Below are 15,470 nucleotides of genomic sequence, written 5' to 3'. Positions count from 1 at the left end.
TAACTAAACATTGTATTTCATATATGATTTATGATGTTAAAAGACCCTCAATGTAATAGTCATTAACCGAACATTGTATTTCATTTATGATGATGAATTATTTAAGATTTATAATGGGCCTGTCTGCGTTACATGCACATGTACGTCGTAACTGCAATTGTTTGAAAACTAATTTTAAGAATATATTTACAGTTAACTGTTTGTAGCAGCTACAGGTGAACATTACAGTTATTGTTTTATTTACAGATATTTCATAAGTATTATCTTGTTTTTAGCAGATCTACCGTATTGTAGGAATCTGGGGCCAGATTTTCAAAGCTATCTTAGCGCTACGATATCGTAAAACCGCCATAGGCTTTAGCATGCATTGTTGTGACATCATAGCTTACGATATTTTTTACTATATCTTAGCATTATCATAGCTCTGAAAATCTGTAGCCTGAAAATCACCCCTTTTTGCTTGCTTCGTTCAGTGTAATCCAAGACATTTTCATCACATATAAATGCTTTGCCTTGCAGGTCCCAGGATTTCAAATTGCATGGTAAACACTTTTTCGTGTGGACATGGTAATTGTGGGTTATGTTACATGACAGTAGGCAACAGGCTTTCAGTTTTTATAATTTTATTTTACTGAGCCTGTCTTGGATATGCATGTACCGTAATATGATCCAGTTTATAATACAGTGAAACACATCCCTGAACAAACCGGAAACCTGTGAAAACCTGCCAACTATCATGGTTCTGAATATTCAAAATTCTAAAATGCGACCTTCTAAACACCAGGGGCCTAATTCACAAAGGTCTCTTAGGCTCTGCTAGACAACAAATCATCCTTTTAGCAAGTCTTTTAGCATTGCACTGCGAGATGGCAAAGTTGCGAGAGTTTAGTGAATTGGGCAACAGATCGTGTCTAAATCGGATAAATATTAGGTCCTCGGCGTGATCCGGTTTAGACAGGTTTCTCTACAGTTGCTAAAGAATATGTTCAGATATAACTGAATTGTGACATAAAACAACCCATTTTCTGATTGCTGAACTTGTATATATTTCCAGTCAGAAAATCAGATAATTAAAATGGCATCGGTAATCCGTATGTTTCAAATGTCGTGAATCAAATAGTCGCACTAACTTTCTGAGGCTTCTCGATATTTCATCAATAATACATACTGTACTATAATACATACTATTACCATACTATCATTGTAGAAGAATTGATCCCAAGACACTTTTTCATGTCATCCATTTTCTCCTACTGAATACTTACACTATCTTGAAATCACTTTTTATATTTGGTTTGCTGACCTATTTAGGTTGATAACAGACTTTTCGAGTTTGTTTTGTTTTGTTTTGTTTTGTTATTTTATTTTATTTTACTCAATCTCAAAGTTTGTGAACACATTGTCTTTTGGGACCAAATGTGGTATACTGCTTCAGTTTAACAGTACCCTAACTTGATACAGTTTTGTCGTCACCGTTTCCAGTAATAATATTTTTATTGTTTAATATTCAAAATGATGGGTAGGGGAAGGACGGGAAGAGTACTTGAAAATTAAAGTATAGAATGGACAAATTATATTACAGTATGGATGAAAATAGGTTTTCAAACCTTATGTTAACACTTCATGGTTATTTTATTTTAAAAGTTTTGGTATAATGTACCAGTAGTTGAATAAAACCCTTTTTGGTTTTTTCTTCTTTAAGCAATTTATGAACTTTATTTTATGAACTTTATTTTAAAATTTTTGTTAATTTAAAAGTCTTTTAGAGGATATTTTTCAAATTAATTTTATTGTATGGTACTGCGCCAAATATCAGTGTTTCACAAATGCTGCATATGTCTTTCTGTGTTTTTGTTTTTTTCTCCTTGTTTACTGTGATTGCAGTAAATAGTTTTAAGCACCTTTATGCATTTCAGTAGTAAACTATTTATGGAACAAAGTCACCAATGATTTTACTTTTCTGTGAAAATAAGTACATGCAATATTTCGTGTAATTTTCACTTTTCATTTAAAAATTGGAATTACTTATGTTTAAAAATGAGACTAGTATAGTAAAGCCTGTCTATAAAAGGAATTACATAAGAACTAAAAATACCCCAGGGCGTTTGTCAGCATGTGGCCTTTATATGGAGGCATTATTCATATAGGCATGCAGAATGGATCTAACTGAACCGTCCTTTATTGACAGGCTTTTATAGAGGTGGTTGATTTACACTGAGCCCTTTATAAAAACGACTATAGAAATAAAGACAAAAAAAAAAAGTTAAAAAAGTCAGTCAATGGTTAAAATGTAAAATAAAAAAAAAAAAACAAAAAAAAAAAAAACCACACACTCAAAACACATACATATGTACTTAAATACATTAAAAAAGCAAACATATGTTCACTTTCCCATAATTAGCAAAGGTAATTTGATAGAAAAATTGTTTTCTTTTCAAAATAATTATATAGCTTACAACATTTATTGAACCTATAATGTGTTTTTGTGGCATTTTTGTTTTTTAAAATCTTTAAAAAACAAATATGTATATATAGTGTATTTTTCATTAACTTTACTTCCCATTATGTTATTTTCTTTGTCTTTATTTCCATTATCTTTTTTATCTTTGTCTATAGTTCAGCTTGGTAAATTGACTGTACTGTATGATTTCCTGCAATATGGGAACATGTTATTGCTGCTAATAACTTGGGTATAATTTATAATTGGTTTTAATGCCGCACTTTAGCTGTTTTATCTAGTTTCAGTACATATCAACCACAGCACAGTATGCTCACTGGGATGGATTAGTTAAAAAATGACAATGTTTATACAGCTGAGATTTTGAACCATGTAATATGTATTTGTCATATATAATACCTATGCTCAAAGATGTTAATTTAAAAAAAAAAAAAAAAAAAAAAAAAAAAACCTACTCCCCCCAAACCCCCCATATATAAATATGCTATAACAGTTTGTTACAATACTTGTTTTATTTTTGAAGTTTTACTAATAAACGTGTACAGTTGTTGATAAATATTATCATGTGTAAAATGTTATGAATTTAGCTCACTATTATTGTGCCATTAAATTATTAATATTATTATTATACATTGTCAGTGTAATAACATCAGTGTATATTTTATACTATGCTGATAAGTTCCTAGCGGTTTTTAACAAAATCTTCTAACATTTGCCATGCAGGTTTTTTTTGTGTTTTTCATTATGGCTAAAATGATTATACTGTTGTCTGTCTGTCTGTCTTTCCTGTTATTTATTGTATTTGTTCCTCCGTCGGTCCTTCCAGAAATGTGCATGCAGTTTTAAACTAATAAATGTCACAAATAGCGACAAAGAAAAACTGTATAATCCACTAAAAAAAGGAAAGCAGTCCAACAGACATCAGTGATGTAGATTTAAAACTCGAGTGCCTATAATTTTAATCTTCCACATATTAAGAGCACAGGATTTACACCTATTGGTAATAACATAAACCTGGAAGCACATACAAAATTTAGTAGCAGAATGTGGTTATGTGTAAAAATTGAAGACATGTCCATACCCAGGTTGGTGGAAAGTGGTAGGCTTCTCATACACAGCAAATTGATCCAGTGATGGTAAGAAGTTAAAAAATAGTTCGTCCCTTTTAAAGGCGCAGACCCTAGTTTCAACTAGTAAAAAATTAACACTAAGTTTAGTTAATCCGAAAACCTGTAACACAGGTTACAAGATACAACAGAGTGAAACAAGAGTCTGTGACGGAAAATATCCTTTAAAAAATAGACTAGAACTCTAATCAATAACCGATACTTCTCGGACGCTCGTGTGTTTTTAAAAATATGAAAAATGTATTTTGTGATATTAGAATCAACACTTCAGTTCTACGGAAATGGATAATCTAAACAAAATATAAGTAATGTTTGATTTCAGTGATCAGAAACGGCTATAATAGTGAAAAACTGCTGTAGTGTTTAAAAACTAGGGTCTGTCCTGTTAAGGCCTGCTTTCCATTAATGTGATTTCGCACACAAGTTTATTGATAGTGTGTTTACATAGGACCTTTTCCATATACATGATTCCGCGACAAGCGAATGTTTCGCACCAGAGTTTTTCATCGTGGTGACATCATAATGTGAAGCATTTACTTCTGGCTTAAAGTACACTGAAACAATGTAAAATTTTGTATAGTAATGTTTGCGAAAACGCAGATATGTAAAAACATGTTTTCCACGTGCAGAAACGTATGCGGAATTGCGTTAATGGAAAGCTGGCGCCAGGGGCCCCATTCCATGAAACGATCTTAGCCCTAAGATCATTGTATGTGCATAGCTACCGTATGCCCGTAAGATGATCTTAGCGCTAGGATCGCTTCGTGGAACGGGGCCCCAAGACCATAAATATGCTAGTCATGATATATGTTGGTGACCTATATACTTTAAGCCTAGTTTTCACTACTGTTCTTGCAAAATCCTGATTTAGCAAGATCCTAATTAACCCACCCAAAAAGAAATAATATAAAAAAACAAACATGAATATTCTGCAGTCTTTGTTGTGAGTGAAAAGTTATCCTTCAGTAGGAGTCTGTGACCTTTGGAGCATGACTAACATGCACTGGGATATGTAGTTCACTGATAGAGAATGCACCCGAGGTGCGATGGGTTGTAGGATTGATGCATCTCCATGGAATCATGTTTGTTTTTCCCCAGCCCATCCAAGGGGCCACAACTGGTACCCCACATGTGGCACAGTACATGGTGAAAACAATCCCCCTTCCCCCACTCTCCCAAGTTGGTTGTATCCATCTAACCCGAGAGATACAATGGGTCTGCTTAACATGGCTAACACAAAATGATTTGATTAACCCTGGATTTTATATGTGAAATCAATGGCATTATCCTCATTAAATGTGGCCAGATTTACTTTTCAACTACAGGTTTTATGCGATTTTCTCTGGATTTTAGGACCTGTAAGACTTAAGTATCACACACATGCAATTTCGTATGGCATTGCCATGACATTAAAGTCTCAGATTATTAAATATAACACATACGGCTATAATAAAAATTAATGCTAGATTTTCATCAAATTGTTTTTTCAAAATGGGGCTAGCGGGTAAAAAAAAATGTGATTATTAAAAAATATATTTTACATTGGAAATGCATATTTTTTAAAGGCTATATATTTTTTGACCAATTAAAGAGGGTCAGGGGGAGGGAAGAAAGGACTTATTTTATTATAACCTAACCCAAATGTGAAATTGTTCGTCTGGCTTTGGAAACTCTTAGTTAAGAATGTGGCCAAATGCGATTTCTTTCCAAACCTTCTCCATCTGTTGTCTTTCAATGTAGATGGCAGTGTTGATTTGTAAGAAGAAAAATAAAGATCCCTCTTAATATTTTAAAGTTTATTTTGTTTGGTTATTGGATGTCAATTTTTTTTTTTAATTCTGACATTCATCAGAGGAAACCAGCTGTATTTTTGTATTACCAGTAAGGGATCTTTTATATGCATTCTCTCATTGACAGAACAGCACATACCACAACCGTTGACGTACTATTTGTGTAGAAGTGGTTGGATGGGTAAAAGCCCAATGGGTCTGCTTAGTTTTTATCATACCACAAAAGCACCGTAGCATTTTATGATCACGACTATAGTTGACTTTCAAGAATTGTTTTCATTTACACCAGTAAAATGTAGGATTAACTAAATTAAAGGTTATTTTTTGGGTGAAAAACTGGTTATAAAATTAATCCATTAGTCTGCCTGCACCCTTCCATATATATATGGGATGAACATGCTTATCTTTGAAAGCATCTGATGGTAAAAAACCCAAAACATTTTACTTCAAAATATTTATAACAGTAAATATTTAAAACAAGTATTTCAGTTTTGTACATATTCAAATCTAACTGAATTTTATTGGTGTATTATTACTAAAAATGTTTGCATTTTCTTCTCGTTTTTTTTAAAAGTCAAATTTATTTACAACACATTTGTTGTCTGGTTTTTAATTTTAGGCAGTGAATATGTTAAATTATTTAAAACTAATCATATGGATCATTTTAAAATAAATTGCATATAAATGCTGGATCCATGACTGTTTTATCATGGCACCAAACATAGGTAAAATAATTAAAACACTGTAAAATAAAAATAAGGGCCATCAAAGGCTACCATGTATCATCACTGTTTTGTCTGTGGTCTGTGTGCTGCAAAGGTTCACTGGTCAGTGTTGTACAAACAATTGTTTCCAGTGACCATTACAATTCAAAGCTTGTCTTAGCAATAGGGTAAAAACACTTTTTATCAGCAAAAACAGCATCTTTATTAACTTTTTTTTTTTTTTTTTTTAAATCCTGTAGTTTCCATTGCCTTTATTCCTCAAGGGGATTCTACCTTGATAGGCCTACATGGAATAATAAAACAAAATGTTTCTTTTATGGTGGATATTTAACTAGAGTTCTAATATTTTTAAATTCTCATTTCTTCAAAAGCCATTCAGTAGTACACATTTTTCACTAGTCTTTGCCAAAAACAGAACTGCATAACTATTGAAACTTCTCCATTATGGAAAGTAATAGAGCTTTCAGTTAAATATGTTTCCAGTAGTTTTCTTATTTATCATATAATTACCCCATTCTTCCAAACCCAAATTAAATTATATTTTATACTACTCACAGCTTGTTTAGTGAAGAAAATACTGTACTAACATGTTTTTCCTAACAAAATGCTTGTTCAAACTTCATTCTGCTATTGGTGTGAAATAAAAGATTGTCATGAAAATATGGCATATGAAATACTATTAGTTTGTTGTGATTTATTTTCAGCTGAACCTTGTGGAAGCTCGATGCTCAAGGCATGATGGATCACATGGCTAGTCCACCCAAAGTATACCTAGGTATTTCCCATTCCAGCAATGACTGGTCTGGTGTAATGATGCATGTATAGTCCGGTCTTGTGTAAAAGATTCCTTGCCACCAATAGCACAGCTACTATAGCCTAGTTCAGCCAGTGAACATTTAACTAATGGTTTTGAACTATTTGACTGGTTCCTGACTTGGCCATTTGGTTTACTGTGAACTACTTCAGTCTCACAGACCTTTTCTGCTTGGTCTGGTTAACTGACCATATTAAAAAAAAAAATCATTTAAAGCTACAAATGGTTTCAAGTGAAATTTTAGTGGCTTGAAATGTTTGTTCAGAGTTTTTCCAGAACTTAAATATATCATTCAATCTGCTGGTGTTAAAAAAAAACACCCACTAAATTTCCCATCCTACAAAAATATATATATATTTTTTTTGGGTAAATAATTTCAATTTAGTTCGACATAAGAATAAGTGTTTTTGGAAATAACAAATTTTAAAAAGTTATTTTTGTGTCCAATTCAGAAAACAATCTGCTCGGAAATAACTAACTTGTAAATTTCATAGCACGAAAAAATATGTTCCCTGTGGGAATTTCTCTACCATGGACACTATCCTTTTCAGTATTACTGGACTACTTTTTACATAACATTGTTCAAATGGGTTAACTTAATGGGATACTGGTAACTTATAAATGATCAATAACCTACTGTAATACCCACCAATCGGCCCTGCCACCCCCCCCCCCCCCCCCCAACCCAACTGTATGGTGGAACCAAACTTCATAATGACAATCGTATTCATAGATATTATTTGCACAAGGGACACAACTCTAGAATGTACAAGAACCCTAAGGACCATGTACCTTCCAACTAACCATTTTACTTGTCACAAGTACTTGATGGCAATGTTTTTACACTATTTTAGGTGTAGACAATTCAAATCACTGACAAATATCTATCATCCCTTAATCCATACCTGTGAGGTCAAACTATTGTTAACTGCAAATTAGTTTTCAATAATACAGCTGTGAACAATGTAATTTGAACTGTTTGTGCATTCAAGTCGGAAGATTTGAACCCACTCATGTCCAACTTGAACAATGAAAACCAGTATAAAATTGCATTCCTAACATCTGCATCCACTATCACTGAATGAACATCGGACACCATATAAACCCAATACTAGTGATCGTAACATATCATGCATATGCAATACAACAAAGTTTAATATTAAAACAGAATTTATAGATTACATGTTTAGCAAAGTATCACACTTGATGCCAGCATCTACTCCTGGGACATTACTAGCCAAATCATTCAGGTAAGATTCAAAAACATCCCATCATTTATAAATATTTGTAATTTTAACCCATTTTTTTTCCATTAAAAATATAGTGATGGAAAGAAAGGAGATATCACACCAACAACATTAAAGGAGGAGACAATTAAGGCATTTGGCCTGGTATGCATATTCAATGATATATAATGTACATTATTGTTTAACATCAACAAGTATAATCGTAGTTAATAAAACGGTTAAATGTGACAGCTGTCACGTCAGGAATTAGTCTTCGAACTGAAGAAACAAAACATACCTGATTTTTGCAGATGCATTGCAATGTTCTGCAATTATATTCATCCTAGTAAGCCAGCACCAATAATTATATATTATTTTTCAATACATAATAAACCACCATTGTCAAAGTGTTTAAATAACTGTAAATCTAAAATCACAAAACTGACCAATAACGTCGTCCGAAAGAAAAAAGTATCACTTGGGTATCTTGAGTGGTAATATTTGCTCGAATGTGCCCTACCAATAGGCCTAATACTAATAGTATGTATTTTCTCTTTGGATTTAAAAATAAATAAATACTGTAACTCCATTTCGTTCTATTGATGTAACCTGAAATATATTTAGTTAAATAGTTTATTATAGTATGTCATTTATGTTGTTTTACACGTCGGGTTGATGAAAGCGAAGCGCCTTGTTGTAAATTAGAGCATTTGTTTACACTGTGCATAGAGAAGATGGATGGAGCTGACGTCATTTCACCCCAAGCTATACCACCAGACGTCACAAAAACTAAACAAAATGGCTGCCCCCAGTTAGCAGGAATAATCATGTTTTTTTATTAACTCTAAAATTATGCATTTTTCATTTGTTAAAGTGTCAGTATGTGTTGGTGGTCAGGGTATGTGTCTTTCAACACATCAGGCTCCTGTTTGAGTTGACCCTACCTTTAAATAGGAGTGACTGAAACCAAAGCCGTCAGAAAGTGAATTATATTACTGAAGTTCAATCTCACAATACATCTTCGTACTTTATAGACATTACAATGCTATAGTAACTGAAATTTGGTCTACAATACCAAATGTTCCCTTATTTCTTTCTCTGTATATGTAATTGTAGTTAATTTGATAAGGACAATGAAAAAGATCAATACATACTGGATCAAGTTGGATCATTTTACTTGAAAATGTATTCATAAAAAAAAAAAATCAACTGTTTTCTATGAAACTCATGAATTATTTTTCACGAATCCACACTTGTAAGACACATTACTCGCTACTTTAATTGGTTACAAATAAGTTGTCCTTTCTCTGCACCCAACCCCAAAGTCTAGAACAAAATGGTAGAATAGGTAACAATGGAATATAATAACCGCTGATCAAATCAAAACATGTTCAAAAATGGTCATTCCCCTCCCCAACTCAGATTTACATTTATTTTAGCTCAATACAAATAAACAAAAGAAAATCTAAATGTTTGCATTTTACTCTGCTGTTCTGTGTACTAAAAAGCTACCTCGCACACAATGTGACATATGATCGATTTCTCAATAACTGCATTTTACTCAATTAAAATTCCACTTAACATTCATCTGTAACAAATGAAGAAAAAAAAAAGCAGCAATCATTCATTAAATTTTCCTGGTAGGAAATATTTATTTACAATGTCACTCATGAAATATCAAATGCAAATTGGAAAGATTGTAGTTGAGAGATACTGGTAATCTTCTGACACCAACATGCATACACACAATTGTTTTATAGTTACCACTGGTCAGTACTGTCTGTATTTCACGTCACATTAAACACAGTCGAACAGTCCATTCTGACAAATAAAATGATGATGAATTCCAATCTCTTTTTTTGTTGTCTTTTTCGCATGAATCCAGAAATAGGAAATTAGCAAAACAATTTCTTATTGACCAAGAATTTCTTCTTTTTTTTTGGTATTTTCTAAAACACTGTGAAGTCTTGATCACACACTATATGCTTTTGAATGCAACCTGACAAAAATGCACCAACTTTGGGCAAATCACAACACAAAGTTTCTCGATAATTTCATCCTTTGTCAGCTAAAACATCAACATACTAAACGTAGCTACAGTGTCAACAGGAGCATCAAATTTGCTTAGATGTCAATGGGACAGAACAGAAACACTAACTATACAAATAATGAATCAAAACAAAGCTAGAAGTTTTGTAGTTGATGTCCATGAACTTTTGGCAACAAGTGCCCTAAACTACAATTAATGATTTTATATAAGATGACAAGATATTTACTTTTTTATTATTATATATATATCAAAATTTCTGATACCTTATTCTGAAAAAATGAAAAACAATGGTAAAATATGATAAATCTATAAGTGAATGATAAATTATGTTTGCATGTCATTATGTATGAAATAGTTACAACTTTTTACAATCTATGTACATGAAATATATAACATTTAATATATATAATAATTATATATATATATATATATATATATATATATATGCACGTGTAAATTTGTATATAGTTTTTTTTAAATGTGAAGCTCAATACTACAATGTTTCAACGTATCGTGAGAGCTGGTCCTGCGGAGGGATTGTTGATGACATGTCTTGATCTTGTGTGTTCATTAGGTCTGTGTTGGCAGGACTTTGTAACATGGAAGTGTGAGCGGACTGTAACTGAGGAAGCATGACTTGATCCGAGTTCATTTGACTTGGGTCCGGGGTGGCCGATGACCCCGCCATAACTGGGTGCGGTGAGTTAATTGTCGGCACGTGATGAGGTGACTGCTGTGGCTGCTGACGTGGTGATGGGATGGGCTGCTGCCGGGGGGAAGGGATGGGCTGCGGAGATCGAACTGTCTGTGGCAAGGTGGAGGGAGCCGGTGGTGATCGCACTTGCTGCATCAGTTGCTGTGGAGATGGGTTCGCCTGCACCATCATCTGCGGGCTCATGGGCTGGCCGCCGACCACCTGCTGTTTTAGCTGTGCCTGGTGATGTTGAACCTGCATCATCTGCTGCTGCTGCTGGAACTGGTGCATGTGGTGCTGGGTACCGTCGTTCTGGAAACCCTGCCGCGGAGGGAAGTTCATCCGTTGCCTCTGCGAGAAAGGCTGCATGGGCTGTTGGAACTGGTTCATCTGATGTTGCTGCTGCTGCTGTTGTTGCTGGACTGCCTGTTGCTGAGCCGCTTGTTGTTGTACAGCCTGCTGCTGACGCATCTGCTGCATCAGTTGCAGGTTGCGCAGCTGCTGATGAGTTGGCGGATTGACCAGCTGTGGGTTTTGTGGCGGCATTCCCTGCACCTGCATCCCAGATATATTCTGTACCTGTTGCTGTTGTGCTGCAGCCTGCTGCTGCTGCTGTTGCATACGCTGGGTCTTCAGCTTCAAGACGGACGCCATCAGAGCCGGGTTCTGTTTCAGCATGGCCAGGACTTTCTGCTCGGTCTGGGTGGAGGATTGATTCTTCAGAGCCTGTAGTAGCTGCTGGATAGCGCTGTTTGTCATCTGATTGCTTGGTCTCTGCTGCTGGGAATTCATTCCTGGATTCATACTGGGCACAGACTGCTGCATCTGGTGTGACATTTGCTGGTCGACAGCCTGCCGTGGTGGAGCCACCTGCTGCTGCTGAGGCATCTGCTGTTGGGTTGGGTACTGTTGCTGCTGATGCATAAATATAGGTGGCCGCTGCTGAACCTGAGGTGATGGAATAGTATTCACAGGGATTCCTGGGTTGGGCATTTTTGGTTGCTGCATATTATTCACAGAAGTTGGTTTGCCCACACTCAAATTATGAGTAAGCTGTCGTTGAGCCTGGGCAGCTTCTTGGGCCTTCATGGCAGCTTCCATAGCACCTTGTGGTGGTGTCGACGATGGCTTTCCGTTGGTAAAAGTTGACGATGGTACCACAGGAAGTTGTGGTGCTACCTGGGGTGCCGCAACAACACTGGCGCTAGTGGCATTGCTATTGTTTGCAGTCATTAAAGCCATCCGCCGCCGCAACATCTGGGCCTGCTGCAGGCGCTGTTGTAGCTGCTGCTGTCGCAGCTTGTGTTTGAGCTGATGACAGAATGGCACCTGACACTTATGTTCATCACAGTGTTTTGCATGGTAACAACACAGAGCTATTAACTGTTTGCAAATTGGACAGCCATTTGTCTTTCGCCTACAGCTCTTAGTATGAGCCACAACACGCTTCATTTTTTGGCAGCTGTGAAGTCTACAGTTTGCATCTCTGCACTGACACGCATGAACCAGAGACTGAATGCACCGCTGAATGGACTGCCGCCGAGATTCCTGAGGATTTTCTTGCTTATCACCAGTGTACGAGCCATCATCAAGATCCAGACCAAGTTTGTCCATCTTGTGAGGATGTCCCTCTTTCTTAAAGCATGCAGTGCACAGGTCAAAATCCTGGAATACAAACAAAGAATATTCTTTAACTTTTCTATGAAATAAAGAAACTTGATAAAGATGACACTCATTTGTACGGTTGTAATGTTAAGACGAGACACAAATTATGCTACACAAACGCAATCATAATGATCACTTCAGATCATCTACCTTGTAAGTGTATAGGCCTCTGAGAATTGAAAATTTGCATAAATCATTTATGGGTTAACCAAAACTAATTCTGGTAACCCATCATGACCATGTAAATGCTGTCCTAAATTAAATGTGTTAATAAAAAAACTGGTTACACAAATTTAACTTACATTAAGCTACATGTAAACAAAATTATTGTTCTCGCAATTTTAAAGTCGGCTGCCTCAGTATCATTGCTGTTTTATATATGTATATTGGAAGGCCCTCTAAGATCGACAACCATACTGAATATGGAATTATTGAATAAGTATGAGGCCATTACTATATTGTCATTTGCCACATTCAGTGAATATTTTAGGCTCACAGGTCAAATATTGATAAAATAGCAACACAGACATCACAGAAGAGTGGGATGAGTGGCTTTATACTATACAATACATTTCACCTCAAGCCCCCCAAATAGAAATATACTGCTGTAACAAAACTGGTGGCAAAATTATATACATTTTTACCCTAACAGTCACAAATATTTTTTTTCAGTGAGAAATATTCTACACTAGTGTAATGTACAATACTATCCTGATATTTGCAAACCAATGACCTTGTCTTTTTTTTCTTTTTTTAATTACCCCAGATCAAACCAATGACCTTGTCCGTACTCAAGATGACATCATCATGTTTTGGTAAAAACACAAAATGATGCCACAGTTCAAAGATTTCGAGTTTATGGCTCTGTTTTCATTGCTAAATTTGTAAACAAAACTTTATTTTAATACAATTCATTATAGATTTTTGAAACAAAATAAATAGGAAATTATGTGAACGGGATTAAAATATAAAGTTATAGCAATACTCAGAACACTGTGTAAAGCAGCTTACATAAATTTATATAGAAATGATGTATGTCGAAAATAAAAAGCTTTTTTGAGAGAGAGAAAAAAAATAGCTGGGGGAATATAAAAATAGAATAAGAAACTTATATCAAAATATCAAATTTATGACACTCCTGAAATAATGTTCATTTGTCACTCGCTAAAGCTAGAGGCAAGTGAAAATGATTTCACCTGGGACATAAATTTGATAATAACTGGCAACTTGTTTATTATCCTCCGTTTATGACAGCAATACTTACATCACAGACTTGGCAGTGGTATCTCGTTTCCACGTGTGTCTTGCAGCTATTACAAGTGTACACAAAGCTATCTCTTCCTTGATTATGCAGTTCGTAGAGTAGAGCCATTGTGGACAGCTTTGCTCTTCGGAGTGAGGAGAATTCAAAATGCTTTTCACGAGCCATGGTGAGAAATGAATCTCTTCCATCCATCAGTTCATTGCTGATGTGAGGATCGGGATCCACGATCGGAGGTAGCTCATGATTAGCTTGAGGCCGCAGACGAATAACGAAGAAAACCTGAAAGATACCCATTTCAATGTTAGCAATAATCACTATAAAAATAATATATACAATAAATACACTAATAACGTATCTGCTAACAAAAGTATATAAAAGAATGAATTAATGATCGACAGTATAAAAATTCTACATTTATAATGAAGCGCATAGAGCTGTGCAAAAGACAATATCAAAGGCAAATATATCTTTTAAAAATAGTATTAATGTATGTAAGGCATAGACTGAAAGCAGTACCTTTGCTCATGTATGACAAATAAACTTTTAAAAATAAAATCCTCAAATGTTAAACAGTAAAACTTGTTTACTGTGGTTTTTAACTAAAGATTATCATAATTTTCCCTTAATTGAAAGTGATATCATTATCACTGAAGCTACTTACTATTAGGACATGTTGATTATCAATTAAAAGATTTTAAATAGGCATTCAATTTATCAAACAAAAAAGAAGATATTTTAAGAGTTATTTCCCTTCCATGAAATTGCCAAAACAATAATCCGTCAACAAAATACCTGAATCAAAATTTAAAAATACACCCACAAATAAAATATTTTATAATTACATATCAAATTACTGCAAAATGTCAATTTAATATTGTCTACAACTAGTTTGAATGTTTGTTTATACAAGTATATGCACTGAAGTTACTTCTTCCTAGAATAATTCATTCAAATCTCACATTTCAACATGCTGTTTAGATAAGGAATAGAAAGTTTTGGACTAAGAAGATGTCGAACCTCTTTGTGTTTTTCCATTGTCTGGTAGATTTTAGCAGTGAGATCATTTCCACCATAGGGCAAGCTGGTTTTCTTGCTGTTCTTTCTCTGGTTATTTTTGCTTTTGCTAGCCTTCTTGTTACGTCCTTTCTTTTCTCCTTTCTTTTTCCCAGCAATAGTCTGAAAACATCAAGAAAAGAGTTACAGGGAAAATGTGCACTTATTAAATGCACTCTACACAAAAACATTTAACAAAATTACTAAAAATAATTCATTTTTGTATTTCAATTATGAAGCAACGTTAGAAACTTCCCAAAAACAATTTGCATGCAAGTAAATATCAAATGAAATTAAAGTTGATGTTTGTGCAGTTGATTAAAGTCTAAAGAATTCTGTGATTGTATTTGGGTTATGATTTCTGAGAAACATTTGCAAAGACTTAGAAACAAGTGTTAATGTCATCAATACCATCACAAAAGTAACTGCAGTTATCTTTCCTTGCATCACAGGAAAGATGAAGTATTTGGTTATGTCCACTATTGACAAGTTGCTTCCTGATTAATGTAGATATGAAACACACATGAATACTAAAACACAGAGTAACACCACTACTGGACAACTGCCAGGTTTAGTAACTATAAAGCATTCAACAATTAACTGT

At 34.5% G+C, this 15,470-nt stretch overlaps 1 protein-coding gene across 10 annotated transcripts in view; it reads right to left on the bottom strand.

The window, feature by feature from the left end:
* Window positions 1-9,767: 9,767 nt before the first annotated feature.
* LOC121375784 (CREB-binding protein-like) overlaps window positions 9,768-15,470 on the bottom strand; it is a 49,584-nt gene continuing 43,881 nt past the window's right edge. For 7 of the 10 annotated variants that reach the window (XM_041503419.1, XM_041503420.1, XM_041503421.1 and 4 more), the window contains 3 exons: window positions 14,831-14,989; window positions 13,814-14,092; window positions 9,768-12,549 (listed from right to left, as the gene is read on the bottom strand). In XM_041503419.1, the coding sequence (XP_041359353.1) occupies window positions 10,684-12,549; window positions 13,814-14,092; window positions 14,831-14,989 (2,304 nt within the window). In that variant the 3' untranslated portion in view covers window positions 9,768-10,683. The remainder of the gene's footprint in view (window positions 12,550-13,813; window positions 14,093-14,830; window positions 14,990-15,470) is intronic. The other 3 variants (XM_041503422.1, XM_041503423.1, XM_041503424.1) reach the window with 1 other exon arrangement.

This window comes from Gigantopelta aegis, chromosome 6, assembly GCF_016097555.1.
Source record: "Gigantopelta aegis isolate Gae_Host chromosome 6, Gae_host_genome, whole genome shotgun sequence".
NCBI classification, from domain to species: domain Eukaryota; kingdom Metazoa; phylum Mollusca; class Gastropoda; order Neomphalida; family Peltospiridae; genus Gigantopelta; species Gigantopelta aegis.
This window is presented reverse-complemented; position numbering and strand designations above follow the sequence as displayed.